The sequence below is a fragment of the Mytilus edulis genome, chromosome 7 (genome assembly GCF_963676685.1).
Source record: "Mytilus edulis chromosome 7, xbMytEdul2.2, whole genome shotgun sequence".
Classification (NCBI taxonomy): Eukaryota; Metazoa; Mollusca; class Bivalvia; order Mytilida; family Mytilidae; genus Mytilus; species Mytilus edulis.
The window spans coordinates 55,967,496-55,993,612 of record NC_092350.1 but is presented as its reverse complement, the minus strand read 5'-3'; the positions used below and the strand labels follow the sequence as shown (position 1 = coordinate 55,993,612).

General features: G+C 30.9%; 1 protein-coding gene across 1 annotated transcript; it reads right to left on the bottom strand.

Annotated features, from left to right (window-relative positions):
* Positions 1–765: 765 nt before the first annotated feature.
* Positions 766–18,921, bottom strand: LOC139481815 (uncharacterized). The gene is made up of 4 exons (XM_071265326.1): positions 18,630–18,921; positions 16,619–17,128; positions 7,977–8,139; positions 766–5,670 (listed from the first exon to the last, which is right to left on the bottom strand). The coding sequence occupies exons 1-4, from the start codon at positions 18,709–18,711 to the stop codon at positions 5,547–5,549; spliced, it is 879 nt and encodes a 292-aa protein (XP_071121427.1). The 5' UTR covers positions 18,712–18,921; the 3' UTR covers positions 766–5,546.
* Positions 18,922–26,117: the final 7,196 nt, after the last annotated feature.

Here is a 26,117-nt window from a genome sequence, read left to right as displayed (position 1 = left end):
AACTTATTCTTTCTTTGCGACTGATTTGCAAAAATATGTGTTCTTTCTATGTGACGTCATCAGGCATGGTCGTCTTTTTTCATGCCGTCACGATAGGAAGTTCAGAGAAAAAAAAAATCGACGTCATAATCGGATTTTAACCAATTAACTGAGATCAAACAAACCACACGGAATTAAATTTTTTTATACAATGGGTGCAGAATGGGACAAATTGACGAAGAATTAGAGAAATATATTTATACACGAATTTCAGTGTCCAACAAAATATAAGAATTGTTGTCCAAATCAAGACATGGAAATGACTCGATAACCGTAGGTTTGACTTCATGGAAACGGGCATATTCTCCAGCAAATACCCTAAGAACTATAAATCACATGAGATCACCCTAGTTTTTCGTGGGGTTTGTGTTTCTCAGTCTTTAGTTTTCTATGTTGTATGTTGTGTACTATTGTTTTTCTGTATGTCCGTTTTCTTTTTTAGGCATGGTGTTGTCAGTTTATTTTCGACTTATGGGTTTGAAGGTCTCTCTGGTATCTTTAACCACTCTTTCATGGCTGATATGGTCCGACAAAACAAAGAGATATAATCCTAAACCACCAGAGCAAATATTTACTGTTTTATTGCTCACTATGTACAAAATTTTCATGAGAAGACGACATGGTTGAACACATTTCAAGGAGGTATTGACAATCTATTATATATGCTACTATAAAGATGGTGACCAATAAAATTTCGGATGGATAAGTCAATATGACGGAAAAATATTTTTAAGCCAAAATTTCCTTTATTAGCACATATAACATCAAAAAGAATTTATGCACAATTACATATTTATGGAAACAAAAATGTAAAGCTACAACTAACACATCTAATAAGATGATAAGGAGTATACACGCATTTGAATTAATACATTAAATAAAAAACAATATACAATTTATCTTATAGATGCAAACTATAAAGAATATTTTATGATTAATGCTCATAACAGAATGTTTTTGTTTGAAAGCATACGATGCTCATAGAATCTTGAACTTTTCTTAACAATCAAAACCTTATTTTCTCATATGTTGTTTAAAAATGTTTAAAATTTATTACATGACATTAATTTCCACAACATTTTCCCTAGCTGTTTGTAATGTAGCCCACATAAAAATATCCAAATAAAAAGACCAGGTCACTTGACTTAAATATCGATTTAATATTTTGAAGTACTATTGAAAAAATCGATCGTTCCGGATGTAGGATAAAACTATTAACTTAATATTGTTTAGATGCACAACATACCATGACATATATAAAGAAATATTTACATTTGTAGGTTAACATATAATGAGGTGTTATATACATCTAAAAAAATAGAAAACAAATGGAAAACAATGGCTGTTAAGGAATCAGTAGTATAAAAGTAAAGTATTTAACCTATCAAAACAGAACACAATGTTAGAAAAATATTACGATTTAAAGGGACCCTTTATTAATTATTTCTCGACTCCTTCAATATTTTAAACATGCAACGTTGCAAGCTAAATGGTCTTACCCGTTATACATTGTAATGTCAACTAACCTTTTTTATTTTTATTTTTTTTTGGGGGGGGGGGTGTTAAAACTATTTATATTCATATGTATATACATACTATTGAAAAAAAATATCCGGATAAAGCTTTAAAATCATAAAATAATTTCCTACTTCATCTAAACAAAATGTCTCATCCGGTTAAAAATGATCCATTGTAACTTAAAGTGTATGGTTATTATGCAGGTTTACTTGAAATAAAATTTAAGAACAAAAGCTATATCAAGAAAAACAGTAAACGGGGAGATAACTCCCAAATGGAAACATATCCTGTTGAAATTGGTGAGTTTATAAAGCGCAACAATTGCATTTGCCTAATAACTTGACGGCATGTTGAAAAATTTCAGAAGCAAAAGTGGCGGGGAAAAAAATAATCAGAACAAAATCAATAGGGCTTTTCAAGGAAATACCTCAATGTGCATGTACCAAAAAAAACCACAACAACAGCCGACACACGACAATGTTTGCATACTGACATCGAAAGTGAAAATACTAATTGGCTTATTTCGAAGCAAAAATTCAAATACAAATATGTAAGGGTTCCACAGAACCCAGTGTCTTGCCTTCTTTTGCTGTTAATCGCAGGCTCAACAGAAACGAGGAAAACAAAAATTCCCTCTCAAAATATCTTTTGATTGTAAGAAGCTTCTGTCCAAGTTTGGTTAAAATCTAGGATAGTTTATTAATCTAATAAATGTTTAAAAACCTTTAGTTGCAGTCTGTTTGTAATGTTAACTTGAGGGAAAGTCCATTTATAAGTAGAATACGAAAAAAACTGGTAAAAAATATTAACAAAATGTCTTTCTAGATACAAGCTTTTGATCATATACATGCTTTTGACCAAGTTTGGTACTAATCCAGTATAGTTTAAGAAAGTTATTAAAATTTAATAAACTTTAACCTTTTAATGTGGTCACAGAATATGAAACATACACATGGTCAATTGTGATACAGGTGTTCCATAACATTCAACCAATTTTATTTTTAATTATAGAGATCAATTAAGCTATATCATTATGCAAGTTTATATATTTATGTGTTCTTCGCTTAGTTATTTTTAGACGCGTAATACCTATTGTAAGAACCGGTTTTGATTTCGCGGGTAGTATATAAGAAAAGGAGCACGTTTTTACAGTTATCGAGGTTAGGCGGTGACCACGTTGATTACTACTACAGTGTAGATATATTTATAGTAGTGTAGAATTGTTATATATACGTAGTTCAGAGATTAATTGGATGTGTACTAATTATGATATTTGTTAATTTTTAGATATTCTGTAAGGCCAGTGTACCATTTTTTTTTATTTAGTGGACGTTACGTAATAGCATTCAGTCACTCCAATGTTTTGGTGGACAATGGAAATTATTGATGATGAAGTTTGTACAAATAAATGTTAAATAAAATGGACATGGTCACCGTGCTGGACAAACTCAAAAATGTGTTTCTTTATTTCATACCAACATGATATAATATACAGTTTGGGTTTGAAGAAGGTTTAAGAAATTAAGTAGCGATGTGCACATAAATACTTTATGTTTGTTTGAACAAGTGAATAAGAACATAAGGGAATATATCATAATCTTTGGAAATTTGCATGAAATATGCATATGTCAATGAAATTATGCATCGTACATCAAAAACTGTATAACGCAGTTTGAAATCATTTATGCTTGTAGGCTAGATCTACCATCATACTATGAAAACACAAATCTTCGAAGAGAATAGCTTTTAATGCTTGTATCATGTTTATCTAAAGGACAAATGTCTACATAAGAACATCTTTAAGAAAAATAGATTTTCAGTAAAAAGAAAATTGATGTAATTGAGATTTTTTTTAAATGTTTTGAATTCACACTGAATATGTAATATAGGTTCTTATTATAATATGTTATGTACTATGATAAGTAGTATACACTCATCTGAATTAATACATTAATGAAAAATAAAACAATATTTTAAAAATGCAAAAAACAAAATGACTATTTTATGTTACATGCTCATAACAAAATGTTTTGTTTGTAAAGTATTCGATGTTGTTTGAATCTTGAACTTTTCTTAACAATCAAAAGCTTCCCCCCTCCCCCGATATGATATTTTTGTTAAAAAAAAATTCATTACATGACATTTATGTCCACAGCATTTTCCCTAGCTGTTTGTAATGTAGCTCAAATAAAATGTCAAACTAAAAAAGACCAAGTCACTCGACTTAAATTTTTATTTATTATTTTGCAGTTCTATTAAAAAAAATCGGTCGTTCCGCATGTAGGTAAAATCATTAATGATTTTTGGACGCACAACATACAATGACATATAAAGAAATATTTACATATGATAAAACATTTAGGGTTACGGAACCAACTGTAAAAATGTATCAGTATTGAACTTATCAATAACAGGACACATTTTGAGAGAAAAATTACGATTTTAAGGGGACCCTCCATTAATTAAGATTCAACTTCTGCAATATTCTTTTCATCAAACGCAACAAGTTAAATCGTTATCGCCTTACAAATGTCTGCTGTAAACCATTTTTCAAACAAAATGAATTGCAGTAAAATGATAAATTTTGAAATGAGCATTTTTTTAATGTTTTTAATTCACATCGAATTTGTAAAGATTCTTTAAATATTTTTTTTTTTTGATATGCTTTGTACTAAAAATGTTTTTTTGCATGAGTAATAATGTATATGAATTTTGTCTTGATAATTTTTATAACCATATAAGAGCAATTGAATCAACACATTTCCCCACTTAACTGTTTCATGTGTTTGAAAAAGAAATCGAAAATATCAAACTTTGGTTATTATTATTGTTAAACATGTTAAATTTCAATACTGATCCCTTAAGTTCGACGTTATATTTGACAACAAATTTGTTATGTTTGATGGTTGATATTCAACCAAAAACCTGTATCAAAAAGGTTACTTAGAGTTCACTCATACTGGTTGTAGTAATATAAAATAGAATTAAAATTGAGAATGGAAATGGGGAATGTGTTAAAGTGACAACAACCCTACCATAGAACAGACAACAGCCGAAGGCTTCCAATGGGTGTACAATGTAGATAGAAACTCTCGCACCCGGAGGGGTCCTTCAGCTGGATCCTAAACAAATATGAATACTAGTTCCGTGATAATGGACGTCATACTTAACTCAGAATTATACACAAACAAGACTAACAAAGGCCAGAGGCTCCTGACTTGGGACAGGAGCAAAATTGCGGCGGGGTTAAACATTTTTATTGAGATCTCAACCCTCCCTCTATATATCTAGTCAATATAGAAAAAACAAACGCACAACAATACGCACAGTAAAACTCAGTTGAAGAGGAGTCAGAGTCTTTAATATATATTAATAAAAAAATGAAAGGAAGAGAACAATGTTCAACTTTTTTGACATTTCACTTACCGATATATTGATTATATCCTGTCACTCAATTACCGACATAACAATTTGTTTTAGGATCTCATAAATCTAAGTGAAGTTAAAACTAATGATACTACTTATATAAGAATGTTTGGATCTCTTTTCTTAATATTGACACAGAAGGAATACTTCAAATAGATCTGTGACATTGTGATAATTTCAGCCTACCCATTGTTAACTCTCATTCCTTAGCAGAAACACTCCACCGTGTGATATTGACGTATCTCAATTGTAAATCGATATATGAGCATACATATTTACATTATGTTGGTTTCACTGAAAGGGTTATGCCCTTCACGCAAAATATTTTGCAGCAAGGATTTAAGTAAAATAAGTACCTGGAGCTGCTTACCCTGTCTTACCACTCGATCTCGATTTGTGAAGTTGCATATAAAAATAACTTTTTTGTTGTTTTTTGCAAAATAGATTCACTATATTCGATCATCGCTAATTTACATCTGTTTTTAAATTGCCAATAATAAATCACTAAAGAATTGTTTTCAAATGATATCCTTATCAAGAACTGTTTTCTTTCAATTAGTCATCTAAAAATAACACCCAAGACAGTCAATTTTCCCATTGAAACATTTACTGTAGAATCTCCATCCGGCTTCAATGTGATGTGGTTTGTCTGTCACAACGTCTGATCCAAACCAGAGTAGTTCACATCTAAAATGTATAAAATGACTGCTTTTAAACTTTGATTTTAATAACAAGTAAACTAAAAGCAAGAAAGATTCAAAACGGAAAGTCTTTATCAAATGGTAAATTCAAAACTCAAACACTTCATACGAATGGAAAACAACTATGATATTCCTGACTTAGGTAGTAACATATGTATCACATAGCAGATTAAATCTGCTTTTAAAGTTGTAAAACTCTAACTTGTATGATAGTAGCATATAATTCAATTATTTTGACAACGAAAACAACTATGGTATTCCTGACTTAGGTAGTTACTTATGTATCACATAGTAGATTAAATCTGCTTTTAAAGTAGTGAAACTGTCACTTGTATGATAGTCGCATATAATTCAATTATTTTGACAACAATGTGTGAGCACAGACATAAAAGGTATTAATGTAAAAAAAACTATTTAGAGGTCAACATGTGATATAATCTTAAATCACCATAAAACAAATAATTATGCCACCAAAGAAAATAAAATTATACGCATGCAGTCGCCTTAACGAATACCTAAATAGGGTGCTTTGAATACACAGAAAACTTGTTATGAGTTTTGTAAACAAAATTTTAAGTAACAAATTTTCTGCATATATGTACTTGGGAATTTGTGTCACATTTTTGGACTCCTTTTTTTTCCAACAATAAATACAAGGTGAAATATTTTGCCAAATAACACCCATTTATCCGTTCATATAAGAATTAATAGCTCATATGAGTTCATTAACCAAAATTAACGCTGATTCTAAATTTCTTTTCTTTTCTTTTGATTTGAGACCAAAATATTACCAAAAACAAATATAAGGTAAAACTCCGAGTCAACTTTTTCCTGTCATATTTTAACATTAAAATTTCTTGAAAAGGAGCTCCATGCCTTATCAATATTTGTAGCTTATTTTTTTATTTAGAGGTCAACATTGTGTTAAAATCTTAATCAAGTTAAAAACAAACAATCATGCAAACAAAAAAAAACTATACGAATGTAGTCACCTTATTCAACACAAAATGAGGTGTTTTCAATACACAAAAAACTAAAATGAGCCTTGTTAACAATATTTTCAGTAACAAATTTACTGTATATATGTATTTTGGACTCCTTGGTATTTTTTCCATACAATACAATTTTTCCCCATAACACCCATTTATCTTTTCATATAAGACTTAATAGCTCATCTAAGTTCATTAACCAAAATTAAAGCTGATATTAGATTTAAGATTTTTTTTCTTTTGATTTGAGACCCAAATAGTACCAATACAAATATAAGTAAAAGTCCGAGTCAGCCTTTTCTTGCATATTTTAAAAATCAAATATCTAGAGAGGGGCTCCATGTCCTAGGAATATATATTTTTAGCTTATTTGTTTCATTAACAAATGCTCGTCCGACTTATATAGTAAAAAATTTATAAATTATTGATTACACAACATCCTTACAAGATACCTTACTGTATGCATTTCCTTATCATAATCATCTCTAATTGTCACCTTTTTGTACCACTGTGACACTATTGAATATCCTTTATAAATGTGTCATCGAATAAACATTTATTTTTTCTTGTCTTCTTTTAAGTGTGCCTTTTGTTTTCTATATTAAAGACCAAAAGAACGGTTTTCTTACTTCAAATATCGTAAGTCAAGGTTTTACAAACGTATAGCAAACGACTAGTATGACATTAGTAATTTTTCATACATTCCAAATTCCGGATTTATTTGTAACCAAACTTAATAAATGGCTTAAAAAACAATATGTGTAACCCAACTAAACAAATAAATGTCATTTAAAACATAATATGTGTTACCAAACTAACAAATAAATGTCATTTAAAACATAATATGTGTAACCAAACTAAACAAATAAATGTCATTTAAAACATAATATGTGTAACCAAACTAAACAAATAAATGTCATTTAAAACATAATATGTGTAACCAAACTAAACAAATTAATGTCATTTAAAACATAATATGCGTAACCAAACTAAACAAATAAATGTCATTTAAAACATAATATGTGTAACCAAACTAAACAAATAAATGTCATTTAAAACATATTATGTGTAACCAAACCAAACAAATAAATGTCATTTAAAACATAATATGTGTAACCAAACCAAACAAATAAATGTCATTTAAAACATAATATGTGTAACCAAACTAAACAAATAAATGTCATTTAAAACATAATATGTGTAACCAAACCAAACAAATAAATGTCATTTAAAACATAATATGTGTAACCAAACTAAACAAATAAATGTGTAAGCGTAAAGAAGTGTTTTTGACAACACAAACCTGTTCATGGCGCTGTTGAAATTATAACCCATACAAGTCTTTGACATTCCACAGCTTGTAGCACATCTCATTTCTGAACATGTAATGTCACCGACAACAACCATGTCAGACTTGGTATTATCCATACTACAGCTGTCAAAATATCCACTAAATTTGTCTGAAACTGAATCAAAATTTGTTTTATTTATTTATTCGAAAGCATTATTCAAAATCCTATAGCATGTGGAGACGTTTTCTTCTCGAAACATTACGAAGGTAACTGGTTACGAATTCATTTAAATTAAACATAAATGTTACGCACTACAAAGTCGTGTGCAGTTTCATACTTCTATAAAATAATGTTTAACTGCATATGTTATTGTCAAGTGATCACGCGATTTTGTCAAAAAATATGAGGTTATAATATTACTGTTATGTCATTCATAAGCTTTATTTTTTGCATTTATCAAAGACAGGAGATAAAGGAGTAATGACACTGTTTTAAATTGTTTTGCTTCATATCTGTTAAGTTCTATCCACAAAATTGTACACAAACTAGTACGGTATTCTTATGTACATACTAAAATATGAATCAATAAAGAAAAGATTTTTTAATTATATTTTTCTTATGCGCTGTTGAAGCATATTCTATAAGTATATAAAGGCCAATCAAAGTCTATAGAAAAAAACAACGATGAAAATAGTATATACTTAGCTATACATGCACTTATTACAAGACTGTTTCAAAAATTGACATTCATGTGGTTATAACAAATATAATAAAACTGAGCAAACAGCGCACGATATACCTTTATTGTTCATATTGAAATTGTAATTCCAAAGAATACATTGGTTATTTCGCAAGAATTGAATCGTATATACAAAATCCAAGAATTATGTAAAAAAAAAGGTATATTATCATGTGTGTATATGATATTTAAAAAAAGTAAAAACACAAAAATACTGAACTTAGAGGAAAATCTAATCGGAAAGTTCATAATCACATGGCAAAATCAAATAACAAAACACATAAAAAACGAATGGACAAGAACTGTCATATTCCTGACTTGGTACAGGCATTTTCAAATGTAGGAAATGGTGGATTAAACCTGGTTTTATAGCGCAAACCCTCTCACGTTGATGACAGTCTCATCAAATTTCGTTATATTTACAATGATGCGTGAGCTAAACAAACATAACAAATAAAATAGTCAAAATATGGGTACAGCAGTCATCATTGTGTAACAATTTTAAAAGGAACAGTTTAACAGAACACAAAAACATCTATCTATAAACACATTCATTGATTCACGTGTCTGACGTCAGAAATTTTTATACGTCACATAAATTTGTCGTTTAATGTATATATAAACAATTTTAAAATTTCAAATAGGCAATGTTAGCATACAGGGTTAAAAAATCAAAAGTATGCAAGAAACAATTTCAGAAATAGACCAAAATTTGAAATAGTCCAAAAGTTATATAGAATTTATAAGAATCCACAAATAGTTAATTAATACGCGAATGGATAATTTTGACGTTTGTGGTTCAACGTATTTTGTAATTCATAATAGAAATATATTATATTGACATGCAATAGAACAATATCATACTGACGGGATCTTTTTAAAGTACAGAATCACGTTATAAGAACCAAAGAAATACAAAAAGTCGCAAATACAAAACACACCAGCCAAAAATGAAAGATAATACAAACACATCGACGGGATGTTTAAGTACCGAGCCACGTCAAACGGATATCACATAAAACAATCCAACAGCAAAAGTAATATTAATAATAGAACAAAGAGATATGAAAGAACAATAAAACACGTTGTTAAGATGATAAACAACATCAGTACGCAGAATCTATACATCAAGACCATCATTTATTATTTTTGAAGTTGACACGGAATATTTATCAACAAGGTCTTGGTACCTTCCGATGAACTTTTGTAGAAAAAGGACGAGACGTTCTTTGACATTACCCTGGTTCATCAACTTTCTACTCAGACTCTGATGACGTTTTACAAAGTCTGAGTAGGAGTTGTAAGCTCTTGAATATCGCATATGCAGGCGAAATTGGTATATTGCTACTAAGGTGTGGGAAATTTGTAATTTCAAAATTAAAATCGTCTCGTTTGTCATAGATTCTGGTACTGAGATGACTGTGTAAGTCAAATTCGAGATATCAGTCTAAAAAAGAGGCGGAGGAAGCCGTGTCTGTTGTTTCTTTAATTTCTAGTTCTGGGGGATATATTAATGGAACCCAATCAGAAATGTTCGGATTGTTTATGGAAAGAACATCATCAATATATCTGAAAGTGAAATTAAATAATCTGGCTTCTTTGATCCTCTTGTTTTTGACAAAGTGTCTGAAGGAATTCCGATTCTTATGAAAATAAGAAGAGGTCGACAAGAAGAGGCGCACAGTTTGTTCCCATAGGAATGCCGACAATTTGTTGGAAAAGTTTACCTCCAAACTCAACAAATATGTTGTCGATAAGAAACTCCAGCATACTGACCACTTGTTCTTCTGTGTAGCATGTTTAAACCTTTTGTTTGTCACTATTAACGAAATATGCCTTATGAAATCCCAAAGTAATAAATTTATAGTCATTATTTAACGTGTTTTTAATTCTATATAAACATATATTTATTTGAATATTGCTGGGTGGGGTCGACTTCTCGGGTGTGCCCAAAAACTGATAAATGCATTGACTTTCATACTCAGGATTTAAACAATTTTTACTTTGCAAACGATATCGGCCGGTTTATATGTATATCTTGGTAATGGTTACCTATAAAATACTTTAATTATCGTGTTAAATAGTGATTCTACTTGTTTACATCCGCAGTACTAGTGAAACCGTTCTGTACTCCCACTTTGCGATCTCAATATCATTGTTTGTTCAAGTTAATACCTTTTATTTCATATCGGTAAAGAATAAGCTTCTCCTATTGGATAAATAGAGGCCACTAGACATTCATTATTTTTCAGTAATACATTCAATCGGTCATTAACAGAACAAAACGGACCAGAAAACCGGTCGTTAACGAACTTTTGACATGATAATAACCGTTGGGGCGTGGTTTCCGTCTGATAATGACCGTTGGGGCGTGGTTTATCTGTTAATGACCGGTGGAGCATGGCCTCTCTGTTTAGGGAGATGTCCCTTTTATAAAACATTTTCCTGTTTTCAATATTATATTTAAGTTGTTGAATTGTTTACTATATGTGTTCGTTAATTATAAAATTATAGAGAATTTGATTAAATATTTATATACTAAAAAATAGCACTAAAAGAATGGCAGTATTACTACGACTGGTATTCACTCTTGCCATAGAAATCGTATAACTACTCGAGTTTGCTTTAAGCATTTTGAATTTATGAGAATTTACCAAAACATGGTTTCTCAATGAAATAAACATAATAGTTCTTGAAAAACTGGTCATTATCGTGATACAGGGACTGCCCGTAGGACAGTGGTATTAACTGCGACAGCGATAATGACCTCGCCATCGGCTCAGTCATTATCACTATCTTAGTCAATACCACTGTCCTGTAGGCAGTCCATATATCACGATAATGACCAGTTTTTCAAGAACTATTATATAAATCAATGCTAAGAAATTTAGTATTTATTTGTACCTCCCTTTTCATTAACATTGTCTATATTTATAATAGAACATATAGAAATGTAAACTTAGTTTTATTTGCTTTGAAATACAACTCGGACAACAATGGTAAAATAAGGACAACTTAATAACGTTTCTTTATTGAAGATTAACACAATCTGTATGTCTTTCTAAACGTTACTAACCAAAAGACGTAAGAAACGTTGCTTTTGATTGCATGATTTGACGTTTTCTTTACGTCATCGTTAGTGCACAAATACGTTAATAGGAGCCTACAAAATAATATAGCAGTCTGGATCAATCCTTTGAACCGTCAACTACCTTTTTTATTGACCACCAGTTGTATTGTGTTATCTGTTGGATGCTGAATGTGTATCTGTTGTTATTGAAATAACAAGTCAAAATATTGCTGAAAAATTTATTATTGTCACGTAACTCGTTGATTACAAATTTGTTTCTTCACACTGCCGTTGAGTTAAACGATTCCTCCTGGATGAGTTAAAAAGAGTTATATAAACCCTTGATTTGTTACAATATAGCAAGGATTTTCAGGGTGTTGCATATGTATAACAATGTCCCCTACCAGAATTTTGCAACGTTTTGATGAGCTGTTACTGATAGGGGCAAATTTTAGTTGTTACTAGTGTAGCTGAATGACAAATCGACAAATAAATCAAAATAGTGCTTCATTTTTTATACCCAAAATGAAATAAAGTTTGGATGAAATTAATTCACACATACTGGAGTCAGGTCGCGATTTGTGAAAGATTTCCTTAAAATGCAGTTAAAATCCGTATTTCTTAAACAACAAATCGTGAAATAAATTAAAAGAAAATGCAAAAGGAGAATATTTTTTTTTCAAATACCACACATGTAAAGATTGGAAATAAAAGGAATACTGGATTTAGTGAACAGTTTGTGAACACTTACTTTAAACTTATGTGTCAATGTTCCGAACGACAAAATCAAAATAAAACAAATAAAAGGGCAGCTTTATTTGACAATTGCAAAGTAGTTTTAAAGTTGCTAAAAACGAACAAAAGTTGTCATTCGATATATCGACGGACGAACGAATGGAGGAACGTACTAGTAACGGACGAACGTTCTGGCACTAGTTTATCATACTAATCAAGTGTGTGTATTGCCTTTAAAATATAATATAACAAGAATTTACAGGGTGTTACAAATAAATTACAAATTCCCTTATCTGAAGTATGCAACATTTTGATGAGCTTTAATGATATGGGCAAACATTTAGTTGATACTAGTGTAGCTAAATGACAAACCGATAAATAAATCAAAATGGTGCTTCATTTCTTAATTCCCACAATGAAATAAAGTTTGGAGGAAATGAATTCAGATTTACTAGAACATTACTCTGAATCAACTAATCGAAAGAAAAATCAATAAACAAGAATGTGTCCATAGTACACGAATGCCCCACTCCCATTATCATTTTCTATGTTCAATGGACCGTGAAATTGGTATAAAACATATAATTTGGCATTTAAATTAGAAAGATCATAACCTAAGGAACAAGTTGATTGGACTTCAACTAAATCAAAAACTACCTTGACCAAAAACTTTAACCTGAAACTTGCACTATCATTTTCTATGTTCAGTGGACCGTGAAATTGGGGTCAAAAGTATAATTTGGCAATTAAATTAGAAAGATCATATCATAGGGAACATGTGTACTAAGTTTGAAGTTGATTGGACTTCAACTAAATCAAAAACTACCTTGACTAAAATCATGAACTGTTCAAGTATCCAACACTATTTGTGTAAAATGTTACATAAGTTTTTTATTCGAAGAAAATTATTTTCATAACAAATTTATTTTAATCAGAATTTACAACTGTTTTTTAACGTAAATATTTTTACCAGTAGAAAATTTTAATACAGGCAATAATTTTTAAGCTTTATATTACATTGTATACGTCAATTTTAATCATAGTCAAGAAATTATTATATATTCAGATTTTTTTTATTTGTTTTTAAAAACTTTGATATAAGAAAATTTAACAAGTATAAGAACTACGATATAGGAAAATTTTATAATTATAAGAACTACGATATAGGAAAATTTTATAATTATAAGAAACAATTTTAATGAGTAATGTTTAGTTGTTTTAACTATTTATCAGTAATTGTATAAAGTTTTATAATGTTAGTGTCTCATAAGTCAGTATTTATGGCTGGATATTGATTGTTTTATGTGTAAATATTATAATTGTTGTATATGTTTTATGGCAATCAATATGTGACACTTTAATAAACAAATTTATATTTATATATTATACTAAAAACTTTAACCTGAAACTTGCACTATCATTTTCTATGTTCAGTGGACCGTAAAATTGGGGTCAAAAGTATAATTTGGCAATTAAATTAGAAAGATCATATCATAGTGAACATGTGTACTAAGTTTGAAGTTGATTGGACTTCAACTTCATCATAAACTACCTTGACCAAAAACTTTAACCTGAACGAACGAACGAACGGAGAGACGGAAGGACGGAAGGACGGACGGACGGACGCATAGACCAGAAAACATAATGCCCCTCTACTATCGTAGGGATCGTAGGTGGGGCATAAAAATCAATCCCCCGTTCCCAAAATTTAGATTCATCTACCAAATAGGTATAAACCCTCTATATATAACTCCGTATGATACGACGCAACAGTTTTAAATATAATCATTTTTTTTTTTTTTTACAGAATTACATATATAAATCATGAGACAACTTTAGAAGCAACTTTTATTTGAAAGAAACAATTTAAGATAGAAACAAATCAAAATAGATTCTCAACTTTTTATGATACTACCAAATATCTTAGGAAAAGATTCAAGCATTTTTATAAAATAATGCGATAAAAGCACAGACCTTCAATTAAATTTCTTCATACATGGGCAACATTTTTTCACGGAAATCGATCGAGCAGAACGTAATTTAACTGGATCACCTATTGACAATGACAGGTCACCATAATATATATCGAATATCTAATCAACTGATTTGGAAATATAGAATATATCAGTAATATATGGAAGAAAGCAAACGAGTATGAACGAAAGAACAGATATGTCGCTGGTTAAAATCCCCCCCTTTTTTTTATTATTATTTCACAAAAAGTTTGGGCCAAGGATTAAAGCTCATTATTTTCTTCATTATAACAGGACAATTTATATTTATCATCTGTTTTTTTAAAGCTGATTATTGTATTCTTAATATGTGCTATAAATATGTCTATATAATATCTTTGGAACACCATATATTTGAATATAGATACATGTAAGCCTTAAAAAGGTTGTCGTTCGGAAGGTGAAATACTAATGCAATTATTGACAAATAATGGTAATCTAGAGCTAGTTCTGCCTGCATAGCATTGTTTTAAGTCATATATTTCACTATCTATCATAAAAAAAATTCTCCTAGGCTGAATGCAATTATTGCTTTACAGTGGTGTTAAATACAGTCTCAATTTTGTTTCAGGAGTTAGTTTAACAGAATGAGTCCTTATTTGTGAAGTTCAATGTCCTTTGAACAAAATTATCGAATTGCATCTTTTGAAATTTTAGGCAAGTAAATATGAATAGACACATTTCGTTTTAAATACATTTATTACGATTTTTTTTTCTTTTGCCCATGTAGATATTCATGAATGATTCTCGAATTATAATTAGTATCAAAAACCAAAAAAAAGTATTTTGTACATATATTCAAGGTACTATCATTGCCATATTAAATATAGATATCTATAGTAAGAATATGGACTTGTAGTTTCATAGAATAATCTATCAGGAAAGTTATAGTATCAAAGTCTGAATAGTTCGAATTGTTATGACTATTTTTAGGATTTCGACGAAAAATGTTCAATTGTATTTTTGACATACCCAAGTTAGTACAAAACAGATGTACTGCAAACAAATCTCATATATCCCGTCTATCAAAAAATCAATCCAATCAGACCTCACAAAACGATTTCCTGTCCCCTAAAAAGTCTTTGAAATTAAAACAAATAAGTTCTAACAATAAAACACGCTCCGAGCAAAACTTTACCTTTTCATTGATTTTCGTCACCTCGCGTAATCTATCGCAAATAAAAAGTGTACAATAAAGCACAGCACTAATTATCTACGTCCAACTTGTCTATTGATATGTAATAAAATTTCAAACAATGCACAGAAATGCTATTTTTTTTTTTGCTTGTATGTTTTGGTGAGCACATTCATATTACCGTTCGCCGCCTTGGATGCCAAAAAAAAAACCGTTCGATAACAATGATTCAAAAAAAGAAAATAGAAGTTATGAAAAAGAAATCGGTTATGAAAAAGCAAACATTTAAAATAAATTTTAGAAATATCTCATTAAGTTTACCCTACGAGTATGAGTAAGTTATCTAATTCTTATATATAACGAATTTGTGAATATAAAACATAAAGAGAATGTGTATGTATATAGAAAACTGGTATACGTTTCAAAAATCAATATCATTTATTTATTTTAATTAAACAAAAGATGTTCATCTAACATTTTATGAGTATTTTTTAACAAAAACATTTTTTTTGGGTATATTTTCATAATGCCATATTGGTTGTCGTGAGAATATAGCTCCTCCACTGAATTCAGAATGCAGGTATCAAAATTGTAAGCATGTATTATTTAATGTTATGTGCAACTGTCGGGTTTTCAATTTTTGATGCGAAAAATAAATTATTGGAATGATATATTAAAACTGATCAATCCACAAAGATGGAAAGGAAAATGTAATACATGTCCGTTTACTCTTAACATTCAGATACAATGTAAAGATGCGTAAAGTAAATTGATGTACTTTTAAACGGACAAGAACAAAACATGAAAATCAAATTTGGACAGAAACTCTTTAAATCGAAAAGAAAAACATATGCAAACGTTTTTTCTCATCCATGAAAAATATATATTATAAACCTCATATGCATTTTATGAATTGAGACAAGATAAAAATATAGCAAATGGAATACAAATTTTGAAATTACCTTCAAGTTGTATTGTCCAATTTCCTATTATGCCTCTGTCTGTATATACTCCAATACTTCTCACTTCAAAATGATCTGTATTTGTCAAATTTCCCAAAACGTGTTCACCAACAACAACACCAGTTCCTAATCTAATTTCTCCACCCGCCCAACTAATCCAGAATGGTATATAAACAGTGCAGTTCAGTATATACCGGGTGTCAAAGTGTTCATATTTGCGGCTTTCAGGATGGAGCGAATCGTTTGTGCGGTAGACAATGAACGACAAGATATTAATATAACCAATATTAATCTCATACAATGGTTCTAATGAGTTTCTGACACCAGAACTTGACAGAAGGACATGTGCATTATTGCATGCCTTTATTTTAAACACTAACGACGTTATTCCACTAAGGTCAATGTTATACCTATTTATGTCAATAGTGTAGTCCATGATATCAGCTGTACTAAATGCATTAACATCACCATCAACCTTTGTTGTTGATACATTGGTAGTTATCTGTACACCTTCAATATATAAACATACATTATATCATAATTATCGTAAATACTTCGTAAATGTATCATGTACATAGAGAGGTATAAAAACAATGCAGCAACTACATATCCAATCTGGTATCTTTTTACTATCGATAAATAAGTTGCTGCTTTTTCTAATATCCACTTAAATTGGTTGGCAATAAGACTAGCTGATCATTTGATTATTCAATTCATATTTTGTTTTATTTAGGTTTTTTCAATGGTACAATCACATGTCAATAATTTATTTAACTTTAAACTGATCTCTCCTTTGCCTAATACCTTGTCCTTGCTCCCATGAATATACGTTATGTCTCTGGGAATGTGGACTAAAAATATTGTAAACTTTAACATAATTGGGGTCACAGTAATTTAGGAAAATTCTAAATTTATGCAAATACAATAAATGAAAATCAACAACAAATATTGAAATACATTACATGCTCCTGACTTGCGACAGAAACATAATAATGTGGTTGGGTTTAACATGTTTTCATCGGCGCGGAACATTCCCTTAACATATACCATTTAATAATATCACAACAGTAGAACAAACGTTAAAACTCAGTTGGAAAGATTTTTACTCATCATCAGATCGACATGAAGCACAAAAAGAAATTAACAAAAAGACACAAACTATCGATCTAAGAGTACCCGCCGTTACTGAAAGCTAGTTCAAACCTAAATAAACAATTTTGTTTTAAGATTTAAACTAATGTACGGATTCTGACCATTTGGAACGCATTTTCCAGTTGTGCTATTACGAAAACACTCACACACATGTTTAACCCTGTCATAGTGTTCCTATGCTTGTCCTTAGCAAGGAGCCTGCAATCAATCTTGTGACGTTGGTTGATATATGTCATCATTTTATTTTGTTTTGTGTATTGTTTAGAACATTTCTTGTCGATGGTTTTACCTTTTGAATTATTTATCATTTTGTCATCTACGATTTTATGGGTGTTTTTTTTTTTTTTTTTTTTTTCTTTTGCGTACTAAACAATATGAAATTTCTTCATTTGTAACTAAGTACTCTGATATGCAGTTATTTCGATCTTGTCCATTTATTGTCGGTGGATAGCGTCACATAAGGGACTATCATACCTGATCCCCTTATGTTCTTCAATTTTGAACTAAGTAGAATTTAGAAGGGAACTGAAGCAACAATCAACAAGATACTTAAAATTTAAGGACAACAAAAACCCAGAATATCAAAACGAAAGATATGGCTTCAGTGACAAAAATAAATGTTCATAAAATCAAAGAAAAGACAAATAAAATATATGTAACATTTAATTTACGGTTATTTCTTTGGTGTCCACAAGTTGTAATTTCTTTCATCCTTTTTAAGGCTTTTTTATACTTTTGGTAGTAGTTGCATGTAGTGTTAAAAAAAGTTTGATACGAAATGACACTATATTAAAATGATTTGTGACAAGGCATTTATATGAACTTTGAAAAGAGAAATAAATGTATAATAAAAACTTACCACCAGCTTTAGAAGTCAAGAAAAATAGAAGTAGAATTTCAAACATCTGTTCTGTCTTGAAAACCATATTCAACATGTGCATACGTTCCAATAAACTCTAAACAGTATGCAAACTTTACATCAAGGATGTCCCCTTATATACTCGATGCTTATTTATTATTGATCAATTTTGATCGATGATTTTTTTTATATGATTAAAAGCTAAATAATTGGAATTTAACACGTGGTTACTTTTGTCACAGTAACAACTAGAAACAGTACGTCTGTCCTCTTTGGATTTATAAATGATGGTAAAAGTACAGCATAGTTATGATTATAAACAGTATCCCCATGTGTATCAGATATTTAAAAAATAAAATATAAATATTGAACAACATGAAAAAAACGAAAATTTGTTATGAGCAGCGCAGAAATAAAGACCAGCAATTTTTAACCAATGTGAACGGCAGTCTCAGATTTGTCTATTAAATGATACTTGCAATAATCTTAAAATAACAAAACGTTGTCAATTGTGTTAGAATTGGAGGTATGTTTTTATTTCTAAAATAATTAGAATTAGAAATATGAAGAATAATTTAATTTATTACTATAATTGAAATATATATTAATTGGATTGTAAAAGACATATAAATAGAGTTCTTGACATTAGACAATATTTTTCTGTGCAAGGGGAGACAATAGGAATTCAATTGTCATTACAATTTAACCTTGGTTAATAGAGATGAATTCAATTAATGTTTATTTCACTACGGAAGCGTATAAGCATGATAAGTATGGAGGCGTATTAGGGCCATCCTTTTTTTAATTGTCAACTTTGATCTTGGAATTATCAACTTTATTTTTTGACAGCATTCTAAATATCTGAACAATATTCAAAACTTTTAATTATCAACAAAACCCAGGAGTAATTTCTTTTCCATGAGGAATGTGGCCGCCTCGTTGGTCTCGTGCTCGCGTGTTCGCCGTGAGTGTAGGAGGACGTGTTTTCAAGCCCGGTCTAGTCAAACCAAAGATTTTTAATGGGTATTTACTGCTTCTCCGATAAGCACGCATCATAAAGAAGTAAGAGCAAAGACAGGTCGGTCAGGATATTTGTTTATTTGTTAGGATGACATGTCTTCCTGAGGACTAACAGGGGCCTGAAGACAAAAACACTTGCATAAGACAGGATTTAAATGAATAGTCTGCGACACAAAATACACATTTTCATGTGTTGTAACATACGCTTATCTTCATTCCGCTACTAGAACATCATATCTCTCTACTGTGTTGAGAACGGAAATTATCAGTCTAACGAAAATTTCTTAAAATAGCGAAAGTCTCATTTAGAAAAATATGAGTGTAAACCTATTACTTCTACTATCATAATATTAAAAAGATATAAGTATTCATTTTCATTTTCATCTTTTTGCAGTAATTGCATAATCTTTCGTCTCTTGTAATTCTAAGATATCTTCCGTTTTCTATCAAATAAATTATGGTTACTTATTCTAAATTTATTAATAGTTTTCTAAACTCAAATTTTAAGCAAGTTAAATCTCTTTCTTCGGGAGAGATCCGTTTGCGCCAAAAATGCGTCCTTTTTTAAAATTACATGGTATCATTTGCGCCAAAAATAAAACGTACGATTGCGCCAATTAGAAGAAAATTACTTCCCTCCTCCTTTATTGGGACTTGGAACAGGCAGTTAACACTGCAAATGTTTCTTTTTCTAAAACGTACTTTCTCTTACTTCTTGACTGCATAGGTACTTCCCAATTTTTCATGTATGTAGTAGCTTGTATCTTCACAAATATTGTCCATAAAGACAAAACACTGAAGGATGAAATGCATAAAACAGTTCACAATAATTCCTATGGAATGCTTCTGCTCCATGACTGGTACGTCTTGCGGTGGATAAAGTTTCATCCCATACGGAACAACGCACTGTGTTAAAAATATATGTGACTAAAACACAATCAGCAAAAGCTTCTATTTACTTCTCTTTTTGGCATAACTTGTATTAAATATTCAGCAAAGCAATAAGTTTTCTTCTCTCTCTGTATATTGACTGTCTGAATGCATTTCAAGTGATTTCTCTCCAGATGCTCATCTTCATGGTGAAATATTTCCGAACATATGATACTTTTTAAGCCAAAAATAAGAATAAATATCAATCATTAATATTTATGATAGAAATGTGTACAGGTAAATTGACGCAAATGAGTTTCGAATATTGGCGCAATTGATACATTTGGAAAACAAAATTTGGCGCAAATGATACCCCTGAAAAACAGTAATTGGCGCAAAAGAACTGCTGCCCTTTCTTCTGTATTATTTAGTTTTACATGTTTATAAATAGTGAGTTTGCTGTTATCCTTTTAACAATCTTATTAAAATATAGATCTCTGATTTCGTTATACTATGTAGTATAACGAAATCAGAGATCTATTTCTATATTTTAATTAGATTGTCCTTTTTATATCTGATATTTTATTTTTACCAGCTTTTCATAAAAATTCTTTAGTTTAAAATTTTGTTTGTTCTCTTGTAGTTTTTTAGTTATCTTATATGAGGACTATTTTTCAAAGTACGTAAATGGACACGCAGCCAGACTAATGGATATTTAGACAGACGAGTGGCCATGCAGAAATGTACTCCGATTTTTGGATATTTGATGAAATCACCATACTATTTGGCATCAGTCTGATTAAAATCAAACCTCTCGGCGCTCCCGTTTTCTGATTTCTGTTTTCAGAAAACGGGAGCGCTGTTAGGTTTGATTTTTATCGGACTGATCTGGCATGCACACGCTAGCAGACACATGTAGACGTCTGCAGAACCCTTAAGTTATTTAATGTCTCTACTATACAGGGTCACTCCTTTAAATGAGTTCTGTAGCAATGTCCGTTTTTCCGAATGTTAAATATATGAATAAATGGAACATCTCAGCCTATGAGATATCGATGGGTGGCAATTTTATTAAACGGCATATCAATGGAACATAATATCTTACAGCTAATTTCCTAATGGTTGTAGAGTAAAACTTTGGTTGGCTTTCTTGCTTTATTTGTATAAACGTTTACCCAAGTTTTGTTATTAAGATTTACATCTTCAAACAATATATGTAAGCATAGTTAAACCTGTATATATTATATCTAAATTTGAAGTTATTCCATTTACAATTACAATTGTACACTATACAAAGAAAAAAGCTAACCAAAGTCTTGCTATACGTGCATTCGGAATTTAGCTGTAATGGATATTAGGGAAACTTCTTCCTGCGATGAAAGTGTTTATCTCTAATTTTTACAGAAGTATTTTATCATCCACAATAAATATGAGTAGGAACAATCTTTATGTCAGCTATACGAATAAATCTTTTTGGACAGAGTCCATATATCAATTGGAGTATTTTTCGAGTGTAAACAGCAATCCCAATCCTAATACCTTTTCAATGTGACATGCATGTAAAAAAAAACTTACACACAATTTTTACAAAATCCAACCTTTCATTTGCGCAACAAGGTTAACTATAATTTGCGTCAAAAAAAACAGTTTAACAGGTAACTTCATAAAATACATGCGGGAATTCTCGCTACATTTAAGACCCATTGGTGGCCTTCGGCTGTTGTCTGCTATATGGTCGGGTTGTTGTCGCTTTGACACATTCCCCATTTCCTTTCTCAATTTTATTATTTAACGGAAAAAGTTTTGAATATTCGAATAAGATTTCTTTAGATTACCACCGTACCACTGTTGAATTGTTTTACATTGTCATTCCGGGGCCTTCATAGCTGACTAGTATGTGGTATGGACATTGCTTATTGTTGAAAGCCGTACGGTGACCTATAGTTGTTAATTTCTGTGTCATTTGGTCTCTTGTAGAGAGTTGTCTCATTGGCAATCATACCACATCTTCTTTTTTTTTAATATATATATAGGTACGGGTTTTCAAGGCCTCATTTTTGAAGATCGTACGGTTACCTATAGTTGCTTTCATAATCTTCATTTGAAATTTGGTAGATAATTGTCTCATCAGAAATAATACCCCAATCTTCTTTCCTTTTATAAAGACGAAATAAGTCTGTATTCTTTTATGATAAAAATAGTAAAATTTTCTGGAAACTGCTCAGAGGTCCGAAAGAAAGTGTTAACCCCAGTCGAATTATCGATCCCAACAATAAGGACGATTTTATCGAGGACGATGCGGACATAAGTGAGTGTCTAAAAACTCATTTTAGCAAAATCGGAAAAGACACAACTACTAAACCCGATTTCAAAAACCATGTCACAAACCTGTTATCTGAAATTGAGAGCAACCGTGGCCGTGGCGAAAATTTGCTTTCAGTCACTTTTTCGAGTGACTCTATTTCAGATGTACACGGCCGACACTCGGCTAACCGAGAGATTGGTCGGTTAATCTATATTGAGTATGCGGCTATATCGGCGGTTGGTCTGTTAATCGGGTTGGCTAAAGTCTGTTAATCAGGTGTTATCGAGAAAATCATTGAAAGTTCAGCATGTTTCATTGTATAACTTTTTAAATATATTTTTATCATAAAAAATATCCATGTCTAACAAAACAATTCAATGTACTGAATCCAGTGGTGTAATTATTATTTTTCTAGCTTCAATGTACGATCTATAAAATGAAAAGGCGGGTTACTCATCAATAAATTTATACACATTTTACACACACAAACTGTACACAAAATGATACGTTGGTTGAATTTACGTGCATGCAATATTTTGAACATCGAGAAAAGACAGGCATTATGTTTGTTAACCATAAAGAAATCATTGTGTGAAAAATCTTCACGAAAATCTGTATTTTGGTGACATAAATCAATCTTTATTTAAAACCTGGTCTGTTAATGGGTCGGATGTATAAAACCCAGTCTGTTAATTGGTCTGTTAAGAGTTATGAATGGCAATGAAAGTATAATTTTATTGCTATATGGGGTGTTATCGGATCAAATGGGTAGGCTCAAGACGAGCGGCTAAAATATACGAAAACAACACATGAGCAAAGAAACATAAAATATACGGAAACAACACATGAACAATGAACAATTTAAACTATGGAAATTGAAACTTGATAAAAACGGTTTCAAAAAGTGTAATATTAAAGTAATGTTAATTTCATCCAAGAATGGTCGCATATGTCATGTGGATTCTGTTTAATTGTCATGAATGACACCAATTTGTCATCTACATTGGTAACCAGTATATAGATCAGAGATAAACTTCGTAATATAACTAAACATCAGTAAGTAAAATATATTGGGATTTTAAAATATAAAGAATAGAGAAAAAATAATGAGTAAGATAAATAAAAGGTAAAAGGAAAAAAAGTCACGGAGGAAACGTGACATAACAATTTAAAGAATACAGAAATAACCCCCCCCCCCCCAATCCGAACCCTCATGGTATACACGATAATCTGGATGGAGTAGCAGAATATAGAATAATAGATAAGGACAGTAGAGAGTGATGCATTGCTAAAAAAAAGAGAGAATGTATTCTAATTGGTGACAAATGCTAGAAGTTTACATGCGGACAACTGCCGTTCTCCTCTACACTAAACGGAATACAATGTATTAAAACTCAAGATGACCAAATGTAGCTGCATTGCTCATTTCCATTTACTACTTGAGAATGATTTGTAAACAACATATGATTAAGTAATAGAAATAAAGAACCAATTGGACGATGCTTAGGAATTAGGGTTAAACGTTCAGTGACAAATATCATGTGCATATGAGAATGTCAACACGTTATATGTATCCTGTGTTGTATTACAAAGACACTTTCAGTCGGATTTGAGAACGTGCTACTTTCAACAGACACAAAAATTGAGGCTGATTGAAAACGTTAATAATAAATTCATGCGTATTCCAGCGGCCAATCCATATCACACTATATTGAAGTGACACACCCTTCAATAAAATGCAAAGAAAGTCAAAATAAAAATGCTCTCACTAGTAAATCACAACCGAAATTAATGACAGACGGACATTTTTTACAAAACTTAATGAACAATTGAAATCAAGATATTTGAGGTTTGCGTTATTTCGCAAAGGTTTGCGTTATAACGCAAAGGTTTGCGTTACAACGCAAAGGTTTGCGTTACAACGCAAAGGTCTGCGTTTTATCGCAAAGGTTTGCATTATAACGCAAAAGGTTTGCGTTGTAACGCAAATATAGGACGAAATTTTTTTTTTAATGTGTTGCGCTAATTCGCTTCCGTAGGATACTGTTGCACAGTATTATCAATTTTATTTTACTCAGGAACATCTCATTCTTAACTTTTTCTATAGGAAAATATAAAGGTAGCAAAAATACCTGTGGCTAAATTACTCTTAACTGACACAATTTCAATTGTCCAACCCATTAACAGACTTTATTCCCATAATTTTCACTAAAACGTGGTAATATTCACTTTTTATTACAATTATGAAATATTTACCAATGTAAATTTATGTTTTAGAACTAAAGTACTATTTTGTGTCCTTTAAATGATATCTAAAATTGTTTGTTCCGACTTTTATTAAAAAAAAATGCTATGCGTATAAGCATAAATACTACATACTTGCGCGACGCCTTTTGATTTTACTGAAAACTGCGTAGACTATGAAATGTTTTTACAAGTGGAAAATGTTCTATGATAGATATCATTTTGTCAGACAGTTTTCTTTTTTTGATTTGGTTCTTATAATATGCCAAAAATCTTTATATTTGATAGAGTTTAACATTAAATTGTGCGTTTTACTCTTAACAGACGTATAACCAACCCGATTAACAGACCAATCTCCCATATAGCCGCATACTCAATATAGATTAACCGACCAATCTCTCGGTTAGCCGAGTGTCGGCCGTGATGTATTGCGTTGGATTCAACTAGGAAAAGCACCCGGCTTCGATGATATTCCGAACGAGTTTTTGAAATATGGTGGTGATACGATGGTTAAGACTTTGTGTGATCTGTTTACCTTCATATCTGATCACGAACAGATACCGGTGGAATGGCAGAGGGGGGTTATAAAACCTCTCCATAAATCCGGTTCTGTTTACGACTTAGATAATTACAGAGGTATCACTTTGTCATCAAATGTATATAAACTTTTTTCGAAGACTTTGGAAATATATATCGTGAACTTCCTCGAACAACACAAAGTACTTGGGAAAAACCAGGGCGCTTTTCGAAAGGATCGACGCATTGAAGATCAAATATTTGCTTTACAAGGTATTTGTGCTTTGTCACGCTCTTCTAAAAGACCCCTTTACTTAGCCTTTTTGGATTTATCAAAGGCGTTTGATAGGGTATGGCGCGATGGGCTTTTTGTTAAATTATGGCAAAGTGGGATACAAGGGAAGGTATGGCGTCTAGTTAAGAATATTTATAGTCATGTAGAAAATAAGGTACTATTTGGTGACATTGAATCTACCTGGTTTGAACAGGGATATGGTGTCAAAAAAGGCTGTGTATTATCACCCACTTTATTC

What these genes read in the sequence shown, in the direction of transcription:
- LOC139481815 (XM_071265326.1), bottom strand. Translation starts at nt 18,711, where the DNA reads ATGCACATGTTGAATATGGTTTTCAAGACAGAACAGATGTTTGAAATT. An exon ending in CTTGACTTCTAAAGCTGGTG is followed by an intron (nt 17,129 to 18,629) that starts GTAAGTTTTTAT and finishes TATATATTGAAG; the next exon opens with GTGTACAGATAACTACCAAT. An exon ending in TTCAACAGCGCCATGAACAG is followed by an intron (nt 5,671 to 7,976) that starts GTTTGTGTTGTC and finishes TATACATTTTAG; the next exon opens with ATGTGAACTACTCTGGTTTG.